General features: G+C 38.3%; 1 protein-coding gene across 2 annotated transcripts; it reads right to left on the bottom strand.

Annotated features, from left to right (window-relative positions):
• Nucleotides 1–150: 150 nt before the first annotated feature.
• hyd (E3 ubiquitin-protein ligase hyd) lies at nucleotides 151–14,141 on the bottom strand. Of its 2 annotated transcripts, none has more exons than XM_033486731.2 (37): nucleotides 13,694–14,141; nucleotides 12,376–12,576; nucleotides 11,985–12,297; nucleotides 11,656–11,864; nucleotides 11,414–11,577; nucleotides 11,129–11,328; nucleotides 10,774–11,042; nucleotides 10,540–10,694; nucleotides 10,186–10,455; nucleotides 9,887–10,000; nucleotides 9,623–9,804; nucleotides 9,437–9,554; nucleotides 9,192–9,346; nucleotides 8,804–9,089; nucleotides 8,602–8,718; nucleotides 8,352–8,525; nucleotides 8,108–8,240; nucleotides 7,804–8,026; nucleotides 7,461–7,699; nucleotides 7,245–7,369; nucleotides 6,928–7,163; nucleotides 6,683–6,846; nucleotides 6,229–6,560; nucleotides 5,720–6,128; nucleotides 5,243–5,591; nucleotides 4,825–5,164; nucleotides 4,476–4,708; nucleotides 3,873–4,382; nucleotides 3,460–3,642; nucleotides 2,970–3,341; nucleotides 2,670–2,855; nucleotides 2,343–2,483; nucleotides 2,048–2,257; nucleotides 1,552–1,913; nucleotides 1,254–1,460; nucleotides 778–1,156; nucleotides 151–703 (listed from the first exon to the last, which is right to left on the bottom strand). In XM_033486731.2, the coding sequence occupies exons 1-37, from the start codon at nucleotides 13,753–13,755 to the stop codon at nucleotides 491–493; spliced, it is 8,535 nt and encodes a 2,844-aa protein (XP_033342622.1). In that variant the 5' UTR covers nucleotides 13,756–14,141; the 3' UTR covers nucleotides 151–490. The 2 variants fall into 2 exon arrangements, with proteins under 2 accessions (XP_033342622.1, XP_033342624.1); XM_033486733.2 differs by having other exon boundaries at nucleotides 8,358–8,525.
• Between the last annotated feature and the right edge of the window lie 854 nt (nucleotides 14,142–14,995).

Below are 14,995 nucleotides of genomic sequence, written 5' to 3'. Positions count from 1 at the left end.
AAATCTCGGATACCATATTTTTTGTTTTAACGGTTGAAAGTATTGCTTCACATTTTATTATTAATATTGTTATTATTACACTATGGCTATTGTTATTCTTCTTCTTCTCATTATTATTAGATTGGGATTGTTATCAATCAATTAACTTGATTACGATTTTTGAGAAAGATTTATTCGATCACTATAAAGACTAATGATGACACGTTAACATAAAATCTTATGATGAAAACCGTTTTTTCAATTGGAGAAATCAGAATTCATAATTACACCTTACAAATTTATAAATGTTATAAATTTTTCTAGGAAGGAAAAAATTAACAACGTACATGTTTTTTTCTTATATCATTATCAATAGCGTAACTTCTTTTTAGAGCTATTGCGCACAAACATGGTCATATAATATTTTATATATATATATATACATACATATATATATATAATATATATATATATATATATACATATATAATATATACATATATGTATATATTCATACAAATCCAAAGTTCTTTGCCTTAATAGCAATTAGTAGTTTATGTCTTAATACGTGGCGAGAGCTGTACAATGGAACGTATAGTCGAGAGATACATGTATTTGCAGTTGGTAGATGTGCATCATCTGCTGGCCGTAATGTTACACTTGGCATTGGTTGGAAACCGTCTTCGCTCGCCGGTAATGCTGGAGATCCTGTCCAAAAGTATACCTGTGAAGCAATTGGTAAATATTGGAGTATTTTGAATCAATTTTGAAATGTAGAAAATCACATAAAATTCTTACCAAATCCTGGCGTTCTGTGTGTGACATTTTCTCGACGGTAGACCACAACCATCGTTTAAACTTGGCTAATCTATCCACAGATTCTCCTGATTCGTCATTGAACGAGGTGTAAGATATAAGAACGGAAACGTTGATATCGCCGACTCCGTTCAAAAGAAGTCTTAGATCTTCGGACGTTAAGCCGTCGAACGCTCCTTCCGGAAGAACATCGAACACTCCTTCTCTCATCGCATGTAATGCTTTCTCTTGTACTTTAATCATACGAACTTCGGCATATTTTCGAACGTAATCGTAAACGTTGCACGCTGTTACTTCTATGTCACGACCGTTGGGTATTAATTCGATTGATCCCCCTCCTTCTTCGGGGCATAAGTCAATACTGAAATTATAAAAAGTTAAACGAGTCCGGAGAAATATAAATATGACATACAATTCACTTTCTACAAGCGTAGAAAATAGTTAGCGTTGAATCGTACCTGAACGTGAGATCAAGAGCAGAAAATAAACTGTTACTATCCTTGGTCTCGGAGTCGATAACGAGCTGCCTCAGGCTTTCGTAAATTACAGAGTCGAAGAATGCCAGATCATGGAAACGTATTGGTCTTCCCAATATATATTTGATCACGTGACGATTCAAAAATATGGGGCACAGCTCGTTTTGCAGAAGACACAAGCCGATGAGTCTGAAAGGTAAGAAATTTAAATACTGCGATATTCCGAATCGTTTTGTCGTTATCCGTAGGTTTTCTCTCTTGTAACTACTTTCATCATTACCTGCCCACGTTTCTAAATGCGTTCAGTCGTTCGTAACTGGCTCTTCCTTGCCGCGGCGTATAAAAACCTCTCTTCCCCGGTGAATAAAACAAAGGTGCGTTATCTTCCGTGTCATCCGGAATACTGTTCTCGATCTTCTTCTTATTTGCTCCCCACCGGGCAGCCAAACTGTACATATCCAAATCCAGCAGCCCCTCGTTCGGTAAATGTTGATTTGCTGAATCGCTAATCAATTCGAACGCTTCTTCGACCTTTTGTCGCAGCGCATCCTCCGAAGCTAACAACATCAACACATAGGCAGGGGATAGTTCCAGAAGCATGCCAGTTATTTTTTGGGCCAACATGGGTCTCAATGCGTAAACCTGTCGGAGAAAGACAAAGATTTTTTTTAAGAGATTGAAGGCTGTAGCAACTTTGCAAATTTCTTTCTATTAAAATTCAGAAACGTTTCAGCCAACGAAATTGATCAAATAAATGTAAGAACGTTATTAATTACTTTCGGATATAGTCTGTCCCCGAGTTGTTGTTGATGCATGGTCAAATGATCGTTGATTGGGTGACTAACGGGCAATGGATGGGAATTGGAGGATGAACTCCCAGGTCCAGTACTACTACTTCCTTCGACGGACCCGGATGGATGAAAAGAACGAGCTTCGAAAGACAATCCTCTACGTGTACCTCGACATTTTCCAGAAGAACGTGGATTCTAGAATAAAAAATCGATCCCAAGAGTGATGAATAAAAAGAAACTGTCTTTTAGTTTCTTTGTACCGCAAGAAAAATTATGTTACCTGTCGTCTCAGGTCACGGTCACGATCGCGGTCGCGATCGCGATCTCTACTTTTCAATTTTTGCAGAACGTTGTACGGTGTATATTTTGATCCTACTTGTGCTGCTTCGAGATTAGGCAGTTTTTCATTCGCGAGCAATGCCTGCAGAAAGAACGTGAATGTAAATTCAATATCGAATATAATATACAACGACTATACAACTTAATGCAACTACAAGTTAATTGCTACTCAGAATGAGATTTATCGATAGTCATTGCAAAAGGTCTGTCGTCGCAGTTGTACTCGTAGAATAGAATGGACAACAATTTTCCTGTTAACATTACGAACCTCCGCGATTGCTGTATAAAAACCTCTTGTAACTCCTGAACCTTCTCCAGGTTCATCTATGAATGTTACTTTAACGCGGTGAACAGCTAACGGAGGAGTATTAGAGGCACGCCTATAGTATAAATTATACTGTGTATTTAGTTCCTTCATTGTTTGCACCAGTAGTTGGGTTCTATCTCGTTCAACCTTAAATAAAAGAGAAGCATGCATGGTTACAGCGTGTCCGGTTTGAAAATAGTAATAATAATAACACCGAGCATATAATAATGCTGATAATGACGATAGCTCGGATGCAATTACTTTGTATAAGGTAATATCCCTTTGTTGCGTATTGCGGAGCTTTTCCATATCTCTACGAAATTTCGCTTCTTTCACTGAAAAACCTCCCAACTCGGATACAACAGAACCAACTTCCAATCCAACGTCCTCCATGAAAACGCGTCCAAACAAATCAAGCAACACTCTCCAACGACCCAATAAAATGTTATGAGATATATTTGATCCGATAGACGAAACGGCTCTCGCATTTTCCACTGGACTAGTCTCGACAGTTTCGTGAGCCGATATTTCTTGGCTCGAACCGGCTGGATCAACATCTTCTGTTACACTTTGGGTTTCAACGGTGGATACGACGAGTACTTCCGGTGCACCCGGTTTACTAGTATTCGTTTCCTTTAAAATCAACGTCGTGTTGTCATTTTCCAAACAAAATACATGATTATACAAAGATTCGGCGTCTTATTAAAAATGAAAGAAAGTTGAAGAGAAAACAGTTGAATTCCATATTTACCGAAACAGTTCCAGCTCTAACAATAACGCTTCTATTTATTTTACATTGATCCTTAGCATTTTTTGCACTTCCCGCTGCTTCGTCGTTTTGGTTGTTAGTAGAAACTATAATTGGTGCTCGATCGATTTGTTCCGCGACAAGCGAATGATTATCGTTCGTGTGATTAAACGACTTTGCCTTTTCCTATAATATGCAAAGTAGAGGTCTTTATATTTTGCTGTTATTCGTTGTTCCGTGTTAAAAACTTGAAATACATGTTGCACGTATATACTACGCGTGTAGTTGTTGATAAAAACGTGTTTTCTTGTGTTTAGTGTAGATACCAACAAAGTAAGATTTTCTTGAACTAACTCGGTGTTCTCGATGCAAAAAAGATAATATTCTATCTTATGCCACTTTTATAAATATATTACCGTATATTTTGTGGAGGACGAAGAATCTCCAACCGAAACAGAACTGCGTCTCGTGTCTGTTGGCGCGAACGAGGCAGGTCCTTGAATGATTTGACTAAGCGTGGGTGTAACCGTATTCTGATTGTCAGTACCACGCGCTGATAAACCAAGCCTCGTAGGTAGGCCTGCTAAGAGGTACTGATTAGGATTCGAACTTGTTGCCGGTTGTCTTGGAATACCGAATAAATCTTCACGTCTCGAATGAGGTTGCAATAGATGCGGTTGATCTGCTAATGGCAATGCTTCGCTCATAACTGTGTCGAACGGGTCGAGAGGCGGACAACCCAAACACAACGTAGAGTCTGATCTTTGTAAGAAAGGGTGCTTCCGCCCTTTCGGCGTGCTGTCCTTGTTATTTCCTGATCCGCAGATAGGAACTTGAAGCAAGTCCGGATAATCAACAGAGTCTGTTTCCATTGCCGTAGGCACGGGAGAATTGTATTCTTCTCCTTCGTCGTTGTCATTTTCATCCTATAATACAAAATACAACGACGCTAGAGTTTCTTAAGATTCTGTTCGAATCTGAAAGATACATTTCAATCTGTTCAGCCCTGATGCACGAACCTGATCGTTCCAACTCGAGTAATTCGACGAGCCTTTGTGGGTTTCCCCGCGAGCCGACATCGGTTCCGAAAGCGAACGCATATAATAGACTAATGCATCGAATACGTAGGCTACGTGTCTCAAAGATGAAACGTCCAACACCGGCAGGCTGTCTCTGTGTTCGCCATTGTGAGCACGCATTAAGGACAGGCAATAGGACAAAAATTCACGTCGTGCCAGGTGTATTTCGCTACCTAAAATTGTTCTAAATTAGCTAGATAAATCACGAGAAAATTTCTATATTTCTATCCGGATTAGTCCGTACTCTAAGACAGGATTTTAGGTTTACGGGAAGAAAGCTTGCGCGTACCTTCGCGTTCTCTACTATTTCTGGAAGGTTCACCAACGCCTGCAAAACCAACGGTGAGTCTTGTAGAAGCTTGTGGAGTGGAGATATTGGTGCTGGTAGCGATACCACTGCGTTGATTCCGACCTGTATTAGACTGTAAAGTCAAAGATAAAGCCGCGGTGTTCAGTAACCCGGTAAAATTCCCTCCAGAGAGCGACGGGGCATTGTTCAATGGGTGCTCCGGATGCGTAGGATCTGCGCTACATGTCAAGGATACACCGAATCTCAACTGTGCTTCCGTAGCATCCATAACCGTTAATAGCCAGTCCCATGTTGGTTTCAAATGCGTTTCGAGATACGTCTGTCAACATATATATAATAGTTAAAATTCTATTACCATTACTCGATCCGAACGAAACCTGTAATTAAGGAATCATACCTGTAAGTTCAACGCGTCCTGGTAGGTAACTTCCATCAGCCGCGGCAAAAATGGTGCCAACGTTTTATAATCTTGCATCATAACTAGAAGATCGGCTATCTGTCGGATAACAAGACCAAACGCGCGTGCCAAACAACTGGTGGTGGTGCCCATTATAATGGGTTCTTGTGTAGCTGCAACCGTTGACGTTGTAGTGGTACGCCTCATAGACGCGGGGTCAAAAAAAACCAAATTACTGCCACCTGCTACCCGTAATCCTGCTGTACGCGTACTTGTTTCGCGATTACGTATCGCCCATTGCATAGAAACGGGTGCAAGATTATTGCGGTGTAAATGGCCGGAGGAACCACTAGAATAAGGTATCAACGATAGAAAATGTTTCGTTTTTAATAATAAAATGTAAAACTTGTCTGTTGACTTCAGTACGAATTTTACAGACGAACAAAACTTCGACCAAGCGATCCGTGAGTCGATTACCTTCGTCTCTCCAATTGTTCATCGCCAATCTGAAAATCCTCGTTGTCTTGCTCGTCGGTCTCCCCCGCTTCGCTTTCGTCATCCTCCTGCTGGCTCGATTCGCCAGACTCATCCTCCGGGAATAATAAAATCGATCCCATTCCACCGTCGGAACCAGCTGTAGCACCGGTTTGCACACTCCGTTGAGCGGACGCTGCGTCCTGATTGCTATGATTATCGTCAGAGTCTGATTCGGTCTCCGCCTCCGCGAGAAGATCGAGTTCCGTATCCGATTCTCCATCTCCTACTTGTTCTTCACCCACGCCCCCGGTATTGCTGTCCATGTCGCCCATCGGCTGCCCAGCGACAGTTCCCGATACTCCGGATTCTTCGTGCTCGCTTATGTCACCATCTACATCCATAGGACCTTCTATTCGTAAATCAGTCATACAAAGAAGTTTTCGATTATTTCATTGATTTGATATTATTTGATCGACGAATTTCAGTGCTAATCAGTGTGGTTGTCGTACCATCACCACCTTCAGCCTCATCCATAGCAGAAACGTCTCTGGCGATAGTTATGTTATTGTTCCCTTGTTGTGTTTGTAATGTAGGATCCAATGCCTGGGAGCTAACTCCGCTCTGAGGTATCAACGGCTCTATGGAAAACAGCTCCTCGGAGCCGTTGATCACTTCTATCGCTGAATGGGTCAGCGTGAACGGTGCCGTTGGTCGCGCTACGCCCAATCTCACAGGCGCTATCAAAGAGTCGGCTGTCTCGCATAATTCTTCGACTGCTAATTTGATCAATGCCTTGAATACTTTACGACATTTCATCAACGGCTGCGAAGTTTGAGTGGTGCTGAAACGTAAAAGGAAATTGACATTTATCGACTTGGCATCAACGACCAAGACAAGTTAATACCAAAATCAAAATGCTTTCATATTATTGATATTCGCGAGATTAATGGATTTCACACGTACTTCCTCCTTTTTTTTACCGGTGCCATCTCAATTGTAAAAATAACAAATATTCGAGCTACGGACCGAACGAACCGACGCGAAACATTAGTCGCTTCGTCTTGGCGTCCTGGAACCGAATCATTTTGCATTTCCCGAATCAAAGTCGTTAAGAGGGTATCGAGCATCTGGAACAGTAATAAATATTTTATTCAGCACGTTTACGCAACACATACACGACTGAATAAGTAAAAAATCATTTTTCTCGCCTCTGCGCTGCATTTAACCAAAAGCGAGTGGGTAAACTTGTCGAGCAACGCGGTGCCGCTCTGACGACACAATTGTCCTTGGTCTCCAAATAATTGATCGTTCCCGTTTGTAGAGACGCCTGACATTATCATACACTGGACCGCTGGCCAGTCGTTGAGCAATCTTTCTAGAGCCCTTCGACTGAAACGGGGTGGTTCTAAATCATGCTCTGGCATATCCGAATCTGCATCCACGCCTAGATCAATCAATAGATAAGCTCACAATCGGTACTGGTCAACTGAAATTTGAGTAGAATGATAATCAGTAAACAAATTACCATCCGAAGACGTCCCTTTGCGACTGACGGATGTCGATCGTTGCCGAGGTGCTGACCGGCATTGCCTTTGCTCCATCATTTGTCTACCTACAGTCTGCACTAAGAATAATAAAATGCACTCTCCCCTATAAGAACAAAAATACAATTTACTCAGTATGTTTTTTTTACATCGGAATTATAAATAGAAGTTGGGAAGTTAATCGTTTTCTTTTTTACCGTGAATTTATCTTTGTCGCAAGATCGGTATTAACTACAAGGCGACATAATAATTGATAACGGGCACTTTGATGTCCCGCGATCAGAGCACGACATTTACATTTCTCCCAACAATCGCAATAGGCCGTCGGAGATGTTATCTTCATTTTGCAATCATGTCCTCGATGACAAACGCGAGCACATTCCGTGCAACAGCACAAGGAGCCGGTTAAACCACAAGTTCTACATTCATAAATATTCTAAAAAAAAAAAAAAAATGGAAGAAACTTTTGTTAAGAGCATGTTTATACCAGAATCAACAAGTTTACGCCTAACTACTCAAATATAATGGACAATACGCAACCTGGTCAATGTGCTGTGTTCCAGTCCAAGTAAAACTACAGGTGTCGTTACAACATGTAACGAACAAAGGTGATAAATCTGGATTTGCATCAGGGTGTAATATCATGGCGAGACACTCTTTTTGATCTTTGCCAACTCTTTGAATAGTGTCTAATAAGATGAGAGCCGCGTGATACGCACGAACCGACACAGCTAACATCAATGGTGTCTGACCTTGGGCATCCCTGTTAACATGAACAATAAATTAAAATCATTTCATCGAAGCATATAAAGTTGATAAAATTTCTGGTTTTCACGATAATTACTTCGCCATGAGTAATTCTTTCAGATGAGGTGTCAATACGATGCTCTCGCACATGTATTTTAATATAAGCAACGCATTGTTCCTTCTTTCAACAGAGTCTATGATATAAGTATTATTGGATGTAGTTCCGACACCTACGACCAATAAAAATACATTTATGCAACCGATAAAGTTATAATGAAGTCACGGTCAAATTAATTTTATCTTTATTAAAGATGATAAAATTAAAAAGGCATTCAATACACTTTTACCTGATTTGTTCATCATAGATATACTGGCAGCGCCAATGCTAAGTAAACTATCCTCTTCTCCTGATGTGTTATCAAAAGCTTCGGGTGGCCAACTTAGGGTTGGTATTGGTTCCTCAATTGGTGCAGACGCGCCGTCGACTGCATTCGTTACCAGCTCGCGTTCGATACCTTTCAAATAAAAAAATATAACTTTAAATATGTTACAATTTATTCGCTTTGTAATGTGAAGTAACGATTGCAATACCTTGATCGTTCTCTTTATTGGAAGTTGGTGAACACATACTAATACAGGCATGTAGAATGTTGCGATTGCCATCGCAACGTTCGGTTAATATTGCCTGAATTTGTGCAGCATTGTTTTCTTTAAAAAAAAAAGATAAAAGTGTATACAGTGCTCGTTTATACTAAAACTACCCAAAAACAAAAATACGTGTAACAATACTCACTATGGTCTTGTTCCAGATTACAGAACACTTGTTTCACGCTGTCGTAATCGCACCTTAGTATACGCGGCATAAGCAAAAGGTTATCAAATGCTAGTGCAACAACGGCAACTTTGTTCTTCATATTAGTTGAATTCGAACAATTTGGTATAGGAATGGTCGAAGCACCAATACAAATTACTGGAACTAAATCTAAGCAGTGTGGATCACGAATAGCACCAGCACAATCTTTTACCAACGGATAGATCGTATTATTTCCATCTCTTAGAATCATAGAACATTCGATATTCTGTAATATGAAAATAAATTAGTTTTCCTCACCTGTTATATTAGAAAATATACAAATATTATAACCTATGAATATATTTAAGAGAAAATTTAAAGCATGTACCTCTCCTGCGTTTGTAAGACTGATATTTTGAGGCTGTAAACCCAAGAAACATGATATATCCGATGGAATATAGCAATCTTGAACGTGTCTGCCAGTACTCAAATTATATACCACGTAACTCAACTTGTTTCCTTTTTTAACTATTGCGTGAATACCTAGAAGCGATCAATTATTATTATCGTTGCTGTTGTCAGAAAATATTATAAATTGACAAATATGATCTGTACAGATTTCTGAAACTTTACCTTGTCCGTCTGTAGCAATGGTTAATATATTATCGGTAGATCCTTCAACAATATTTACTCTTCTAGGAGTTCGTTGGAAACAATCTGGAGCTCTTGGATTCATGGATGATTTGATTACCTAAGTACGTACAAGTATTACTGGTAGTGTTCCAACGTGTTTTCAGTATGTATACAAATTCAACTTACTTGTAGCTCGTCCTTTCTCAGCAATCGACAATCGGCTAACAATTTGATTGATTCTTCTGCTGTCAGATCTTTAAAGTCTGACGTACTAAAGTCCTTCTCCTTAATTTCTTTCTCTTTTTCCTTCGAATCTTTTGAAAAGAATTTCACAGCAACATAGTAGCCATCCACTTTTATAACTTTACCTGTATACAAAATACATTATGATATAATATATAAAGAAAATTAAAATATAAAGAACGTTACTCTGCTACATATATAACATACCAATAGGAACAGTCTTAACGTCCTCTACGAAAACAACGTCCTTCAATTGCCATTCTTCTTCATCTTTTCGTTCGGATTCCCCTTCGCTTCTAGGTGCAACTCGTTTTTGCCTTTCTACAGAACCAAAACATTCTATTAGAATTACAACCTCCGCTCAACGGTTACCAAAAACTTCTAATATTTTGCCATAAAGTATAAAAAATAAAATGAGCACTTTAATAAAGCCTCCAATAAACTACTAAGATAGTAAAAGCGGACTGTAAGCAAATCAATATAAATAAATGATGACAAGTTCTTACTGTGACTTGTTGTAATGCTACCAGTATCACTACATGTGCTCGAAGCTGGTGAAGGTGGTGGAGGCATATCAAGACGGTCTGCGGTCTCTTTATGATTTGTCTTAGTAATAGTACCAGTTCCGTTGTTTCCACTTGTTTCTCGTTTGTCTGTAGTAGCATTAAGCAAATGAGTTCCAGCTGGTAGTACTTTGAATCTGCAGGTCGAATCTAAATTCCAAGCAGCTACTAATAGTTGTCCTACTTTTGGTACCCCGTTGGCTATTGTGAATCCTGGAAAACGCATTGAACAATCAATATCTGGTCTATAATGTTATGGAAACGTTTGAAGTTTCGGATACCTTAGCTGTCACTTACCTATTGCTCCTGGTTGATATATAGGACTATTTTTCATACAAACATGTGTGCCATAGCTAATATCATTCGAAGATGCAGTCGATGACCTGTGTTTGCGCGACTTAGCCTTGTACTTTTCCCATAATTTTTTGCGCTGTGCGAACGGTAAAACTCCCCTGTGCATGTAAATTTATAATGACTCAAAATCATTTATCTCAAACTATATTCATACTATATTACTGAAATTGAACTAACCACCAGTATAATGTACCACTTTCCAATCTAGCAACTGTGTACAGAGCACAAGTGTGAAGAGATACTATCTTGTCCAATGTAAATTCAGTAAATCTTTGCGCTGGATGTTCAAGTCGAGAAGCAACATGGCCTACAAGTTCGTCAAGCCAGGTAGCTACTTTACCACTTTCGGTGCTAATTGAACAACGGATTGCAGTCGCTGATATATTTACTATCTTTTCTAATGTTATAGCTAGCCATGGAGCTTTCGGATGGTGTATGTTTGGATTCTAAAACCAGCGTTTTTTAAATTATATTGATTTCTTGCTGTATAATAAGAAAATTCAATTGTATACTCAATTAAATAACAAAGTACCTCTGGATGTTTGTAAGGTTCTGATTCGGACCACTTCCACTGATATAAATGACCCCCGGCAGAAACAGCAACTAATTCACTGTAAAGTGAAGCAATCTGTACAAAACGGGGAGCAGGATTCGAACTACGTTCATGCCACCATTCCAATTCTTCTGATATCCATAAAGGACTTTGAGAAGCCAATTCCTTCTTTTTATTATCTATGATTGGAAAAAATACATAATTAGTGTGTGCGTGTATGCGCGCGCATATATATTTACGGCATAAATTTAGTAAAATCTTTACCAGAATCTTTCTCCCATGATTCTTTGAGAGCTGTTTCCAACCAACGGCGTGGTCCGCAATACTGACGATCTCTCCATCTACTGAAACTATCGCGATCTCTATCCCGTTCTGACGTACGATCACCTTCTCTATCATTGCCTATTCTGCGCGAAGAACTTCCACGGCTGAAAAATATAATAGCGTTTGAAAACAATTTGTTTTTCCCCCGTCGGCTAAAGAGTAAATGTTACGTAATTAGTCACCTTCTCATTCCTGTATATCCAAACACGTCTTCAGAAAACATAGAATCCGCGTCGATTATAACAGAATGTTCATTACTAAACCCACCATCCAACAAAGATATGAGATCTTCGGGGACATAGGTATCTGCTGCATCTTCTGCATCATCACCTTCTTCGTCGTCCCGTGAGAGTAAATTATTTACTGCTAAGTTTACATCTAAATTTGTACGCTATACAACAGATATTTCGAAATTAAACTAATATCTTGATAATGGGATTGTAATAGTTTATATGTATACATATATGGTGTATGATTGAATAGTATACATATATGTGGCAATGAAACAAACCTGCAATTCTCTAATAATAAGGTTGCGACTTTTTCCTTGTAGTACCACTTGAGCCTGCGATATAAGATCCTCGGGCACAAATGGTGCAGGTACTGGTGCAATGGGACGTGAACTGCTGCTGCTACTTCCTCCTCCCATGATTACACCCGGAGGACCTATCCTACCACCGCTACTGCTTCCACCGCTGCTACCACCTCGCGAACTACCACGCATAATTCTAGCACGTGTTCTAGACATGCCTCTGCCCCCGCTTCCACTACTTCCACCACCACTTGGGGCTGAATTTGAATTCCCAACATGACTTTTATTTGTGCTGCAATAAAGATAAATATGCTGTAACCTTTCATTTCATATCCTGTTTTTATATACTATATATTTTACTCGATCTTACTTTCTGTTTGGTTCATTTTTACTTAGATCCAATCTATCTGACAATACTGTAAATGCAACCCTACAAACTTTAGAGTCTTCTGTAAGAAGAGCAATATGTGTTGGTCCAACAACAATATGTTTTACTGCAATCTTTAGACCATTAAATGCTGGTAATGTAGCAAATCCGTATCTGTTGATCCTCTCTCCCACTTCTTTTAACCTACAAAATAATTTTTCTTTAATTTCTTTACAAATTTATAAAAAAAATGTCTAAACTTTAACATAAAAACCAGAGAAGTTTATGCTTGTATATATTTGATGTACACAACATTTAAATAACATTATATGTTATAATGAATTACTTTATCAATTTTAGATTATGTAACAAAAAACATTCTATAGTCTAGCTTAATTAATCATCGAAAGCTATGATGATTAACTGGAAAGGTGAAGTAAGCTCGATAATGAACATAATGATTAAAAATAATGGTAACAAAAAATACAAAATTCATGTTCCAGTGTATGGTTAAATTCATATTAATATTATTTTTGGATGAAAAAAAAGTAAAAGTATTGACAACCATTAGGGTGACAGTATTATGTATTTAAAAATAAATATCAGTAAATATAATATCGACGAATTACAGTTACAATGAATATATTTTGTATGAAATTTAATTGTATCAAAGAACTTTGAAGCATTCAATAAAAAATATAATGTAGGAAATATTTACTACGAACAATCTATGAATAATCACACAGAAATATTCGATAATAATCTGAAAGGAAACTTCCGAATGAAAATTTGTTCTCGTAACCTATGAACATAATAAAACGTTAATGAAACGGGAGGAAAATAGGTTTCTCTTTGGCAATGGAAAGCCATCTACAGAAATGTTCGTACGTACAAACCGATGCCGTAATGACAACGAATTGTCTGTTCGAACGCATAAATTTGATATCGAATTATCAGCAGGATGCGTGCACAGAAACACAGGATGCGTGCACAGAAACGCAGGTTACGCTGTATTTGTAAGAAGAAAGAACCGTAACAATCTAACAATAAATGATTTCCCTATGTTCGAAGAATAGAATGGAGTATGGAAAATGATTAAACAGCGTTCGTTCGGAACGAAGATCGAGTGATGCATCGAGTTCGAGCTCGCGTCGATTAAAGCGAAAAGGATTAACTTGCGACAAAAGATACGAGCTCGCTCAATATTTAAGGAACAAACGATAGGAACGATAACAGTTTCGAGAAGCAGTAAAAAGAAGAGCCATTGGCATACCGAAATGATAGATTAATGAGAAACCAATAATGAACATGTTCTCTTTACCTATCATGCAGTTGATCGTCTGTTCCGGGTAACGGATGCACGGCGAAATGTATCGATGTCATTTTGCCGGCAGTTCAATGTGTTCAAAAGAGCAGGATATCGTTTTAATAATTCTGTACACACAATTTCACCACACCATCGAAATGATATTCAGCCATGTTTTCTGAAGAAACAATCAGTTACGTGTTCCCGAAACCCAACGGATCGGACTATCGTTCGGGTATTCGTAAATACACAAAAAGTTCTCAATTAAAAGGACTTCACGATATGTGTCGTATACTACCGATCATTAGGAATTGTCCATGTGAATCGAATATTCGCGTAAAATACGTTATGCACTGACTTTGCGTGCAACAGCAACAGCTACGGCGAGCTACGGCTCTAATCCAGATGTTCTTCGTTCGTACGTCGCGTAGAGGCGTTACGGGTCGCGAACATGTATCATGGCGGCTTTAAGCTGCGGTGTGGTCGACAGAACTCACAGAAACTCATGTCATACGGTTATAAGTATAAGTACATACATACATACATACATACATACATACATACATACATACATACATACATACATACATACGTACGTACATACATACATACATACACACCACCATATCACTTTTCATGTACAAACAATGTTGTGGTTACTTTCAACTTTTCTGCGATTTCATATAACTTCGACTCGAAATATATATAATTTTTCATGGAATTTATTGAATGGAACATTTTTTATTCCATGATGTAGGAAAAAGACAACTAACTTATCTATCATAAAGTATCAATACATATAATTCAATTCCATTATAAACTTTTAGACTCGTGTTTCTTAGCACACTATAGCAGACCAAGATCCGTGCCCACAAAAAAATATTTATAAATTATTCGTGTTAAATAATGTATATATACATAAAAACGATCAGTTATTAAATGTAACACTTATTAAAATTTTAATACATTAGCACCGGAAAGTATATCAACACTTTTTCAAGTGGGATAACCTATTTTTAAAATTGAACCAAATGACTTGAACATCTTTGAGATGCTAGATTGATTAGGTTACTAGACAACGATTTAAAAAAATTGCAAAACTTGCAATTGGTTGATACAACAAAAAAAGCAAATATAAATGATGGTTTCTCTGTTATAACAAACCTGTCAACCTATAACGAAAATTTAAACAATGCATTTTGTAAATCTCGATAACTTATACATACATATGCGTGTAGAAAATTTCATCATACATTAATTAAAGATAGCAAAAATCATAGTTTCTAACGACTTTCAACCAAAAGATAAGCTGCAGCT

Source organism: Megalopta genalis, chromosome 2 (genome assembly GCF_051020955.1).
Source record: "Megalopta genalis isolate 19385.01 chromosome 2, iyMegGena1_principal, whole genome shotgun sequence".
NCBI lineage: Eukaryota > Metazoa > Arthropoda > Insecta > Hymenoptera > Halictidae > Megalopta > Megalopta genalis.
This window is presented reverse-complemented; position numbering and strand designations above follow the sequence as displayed.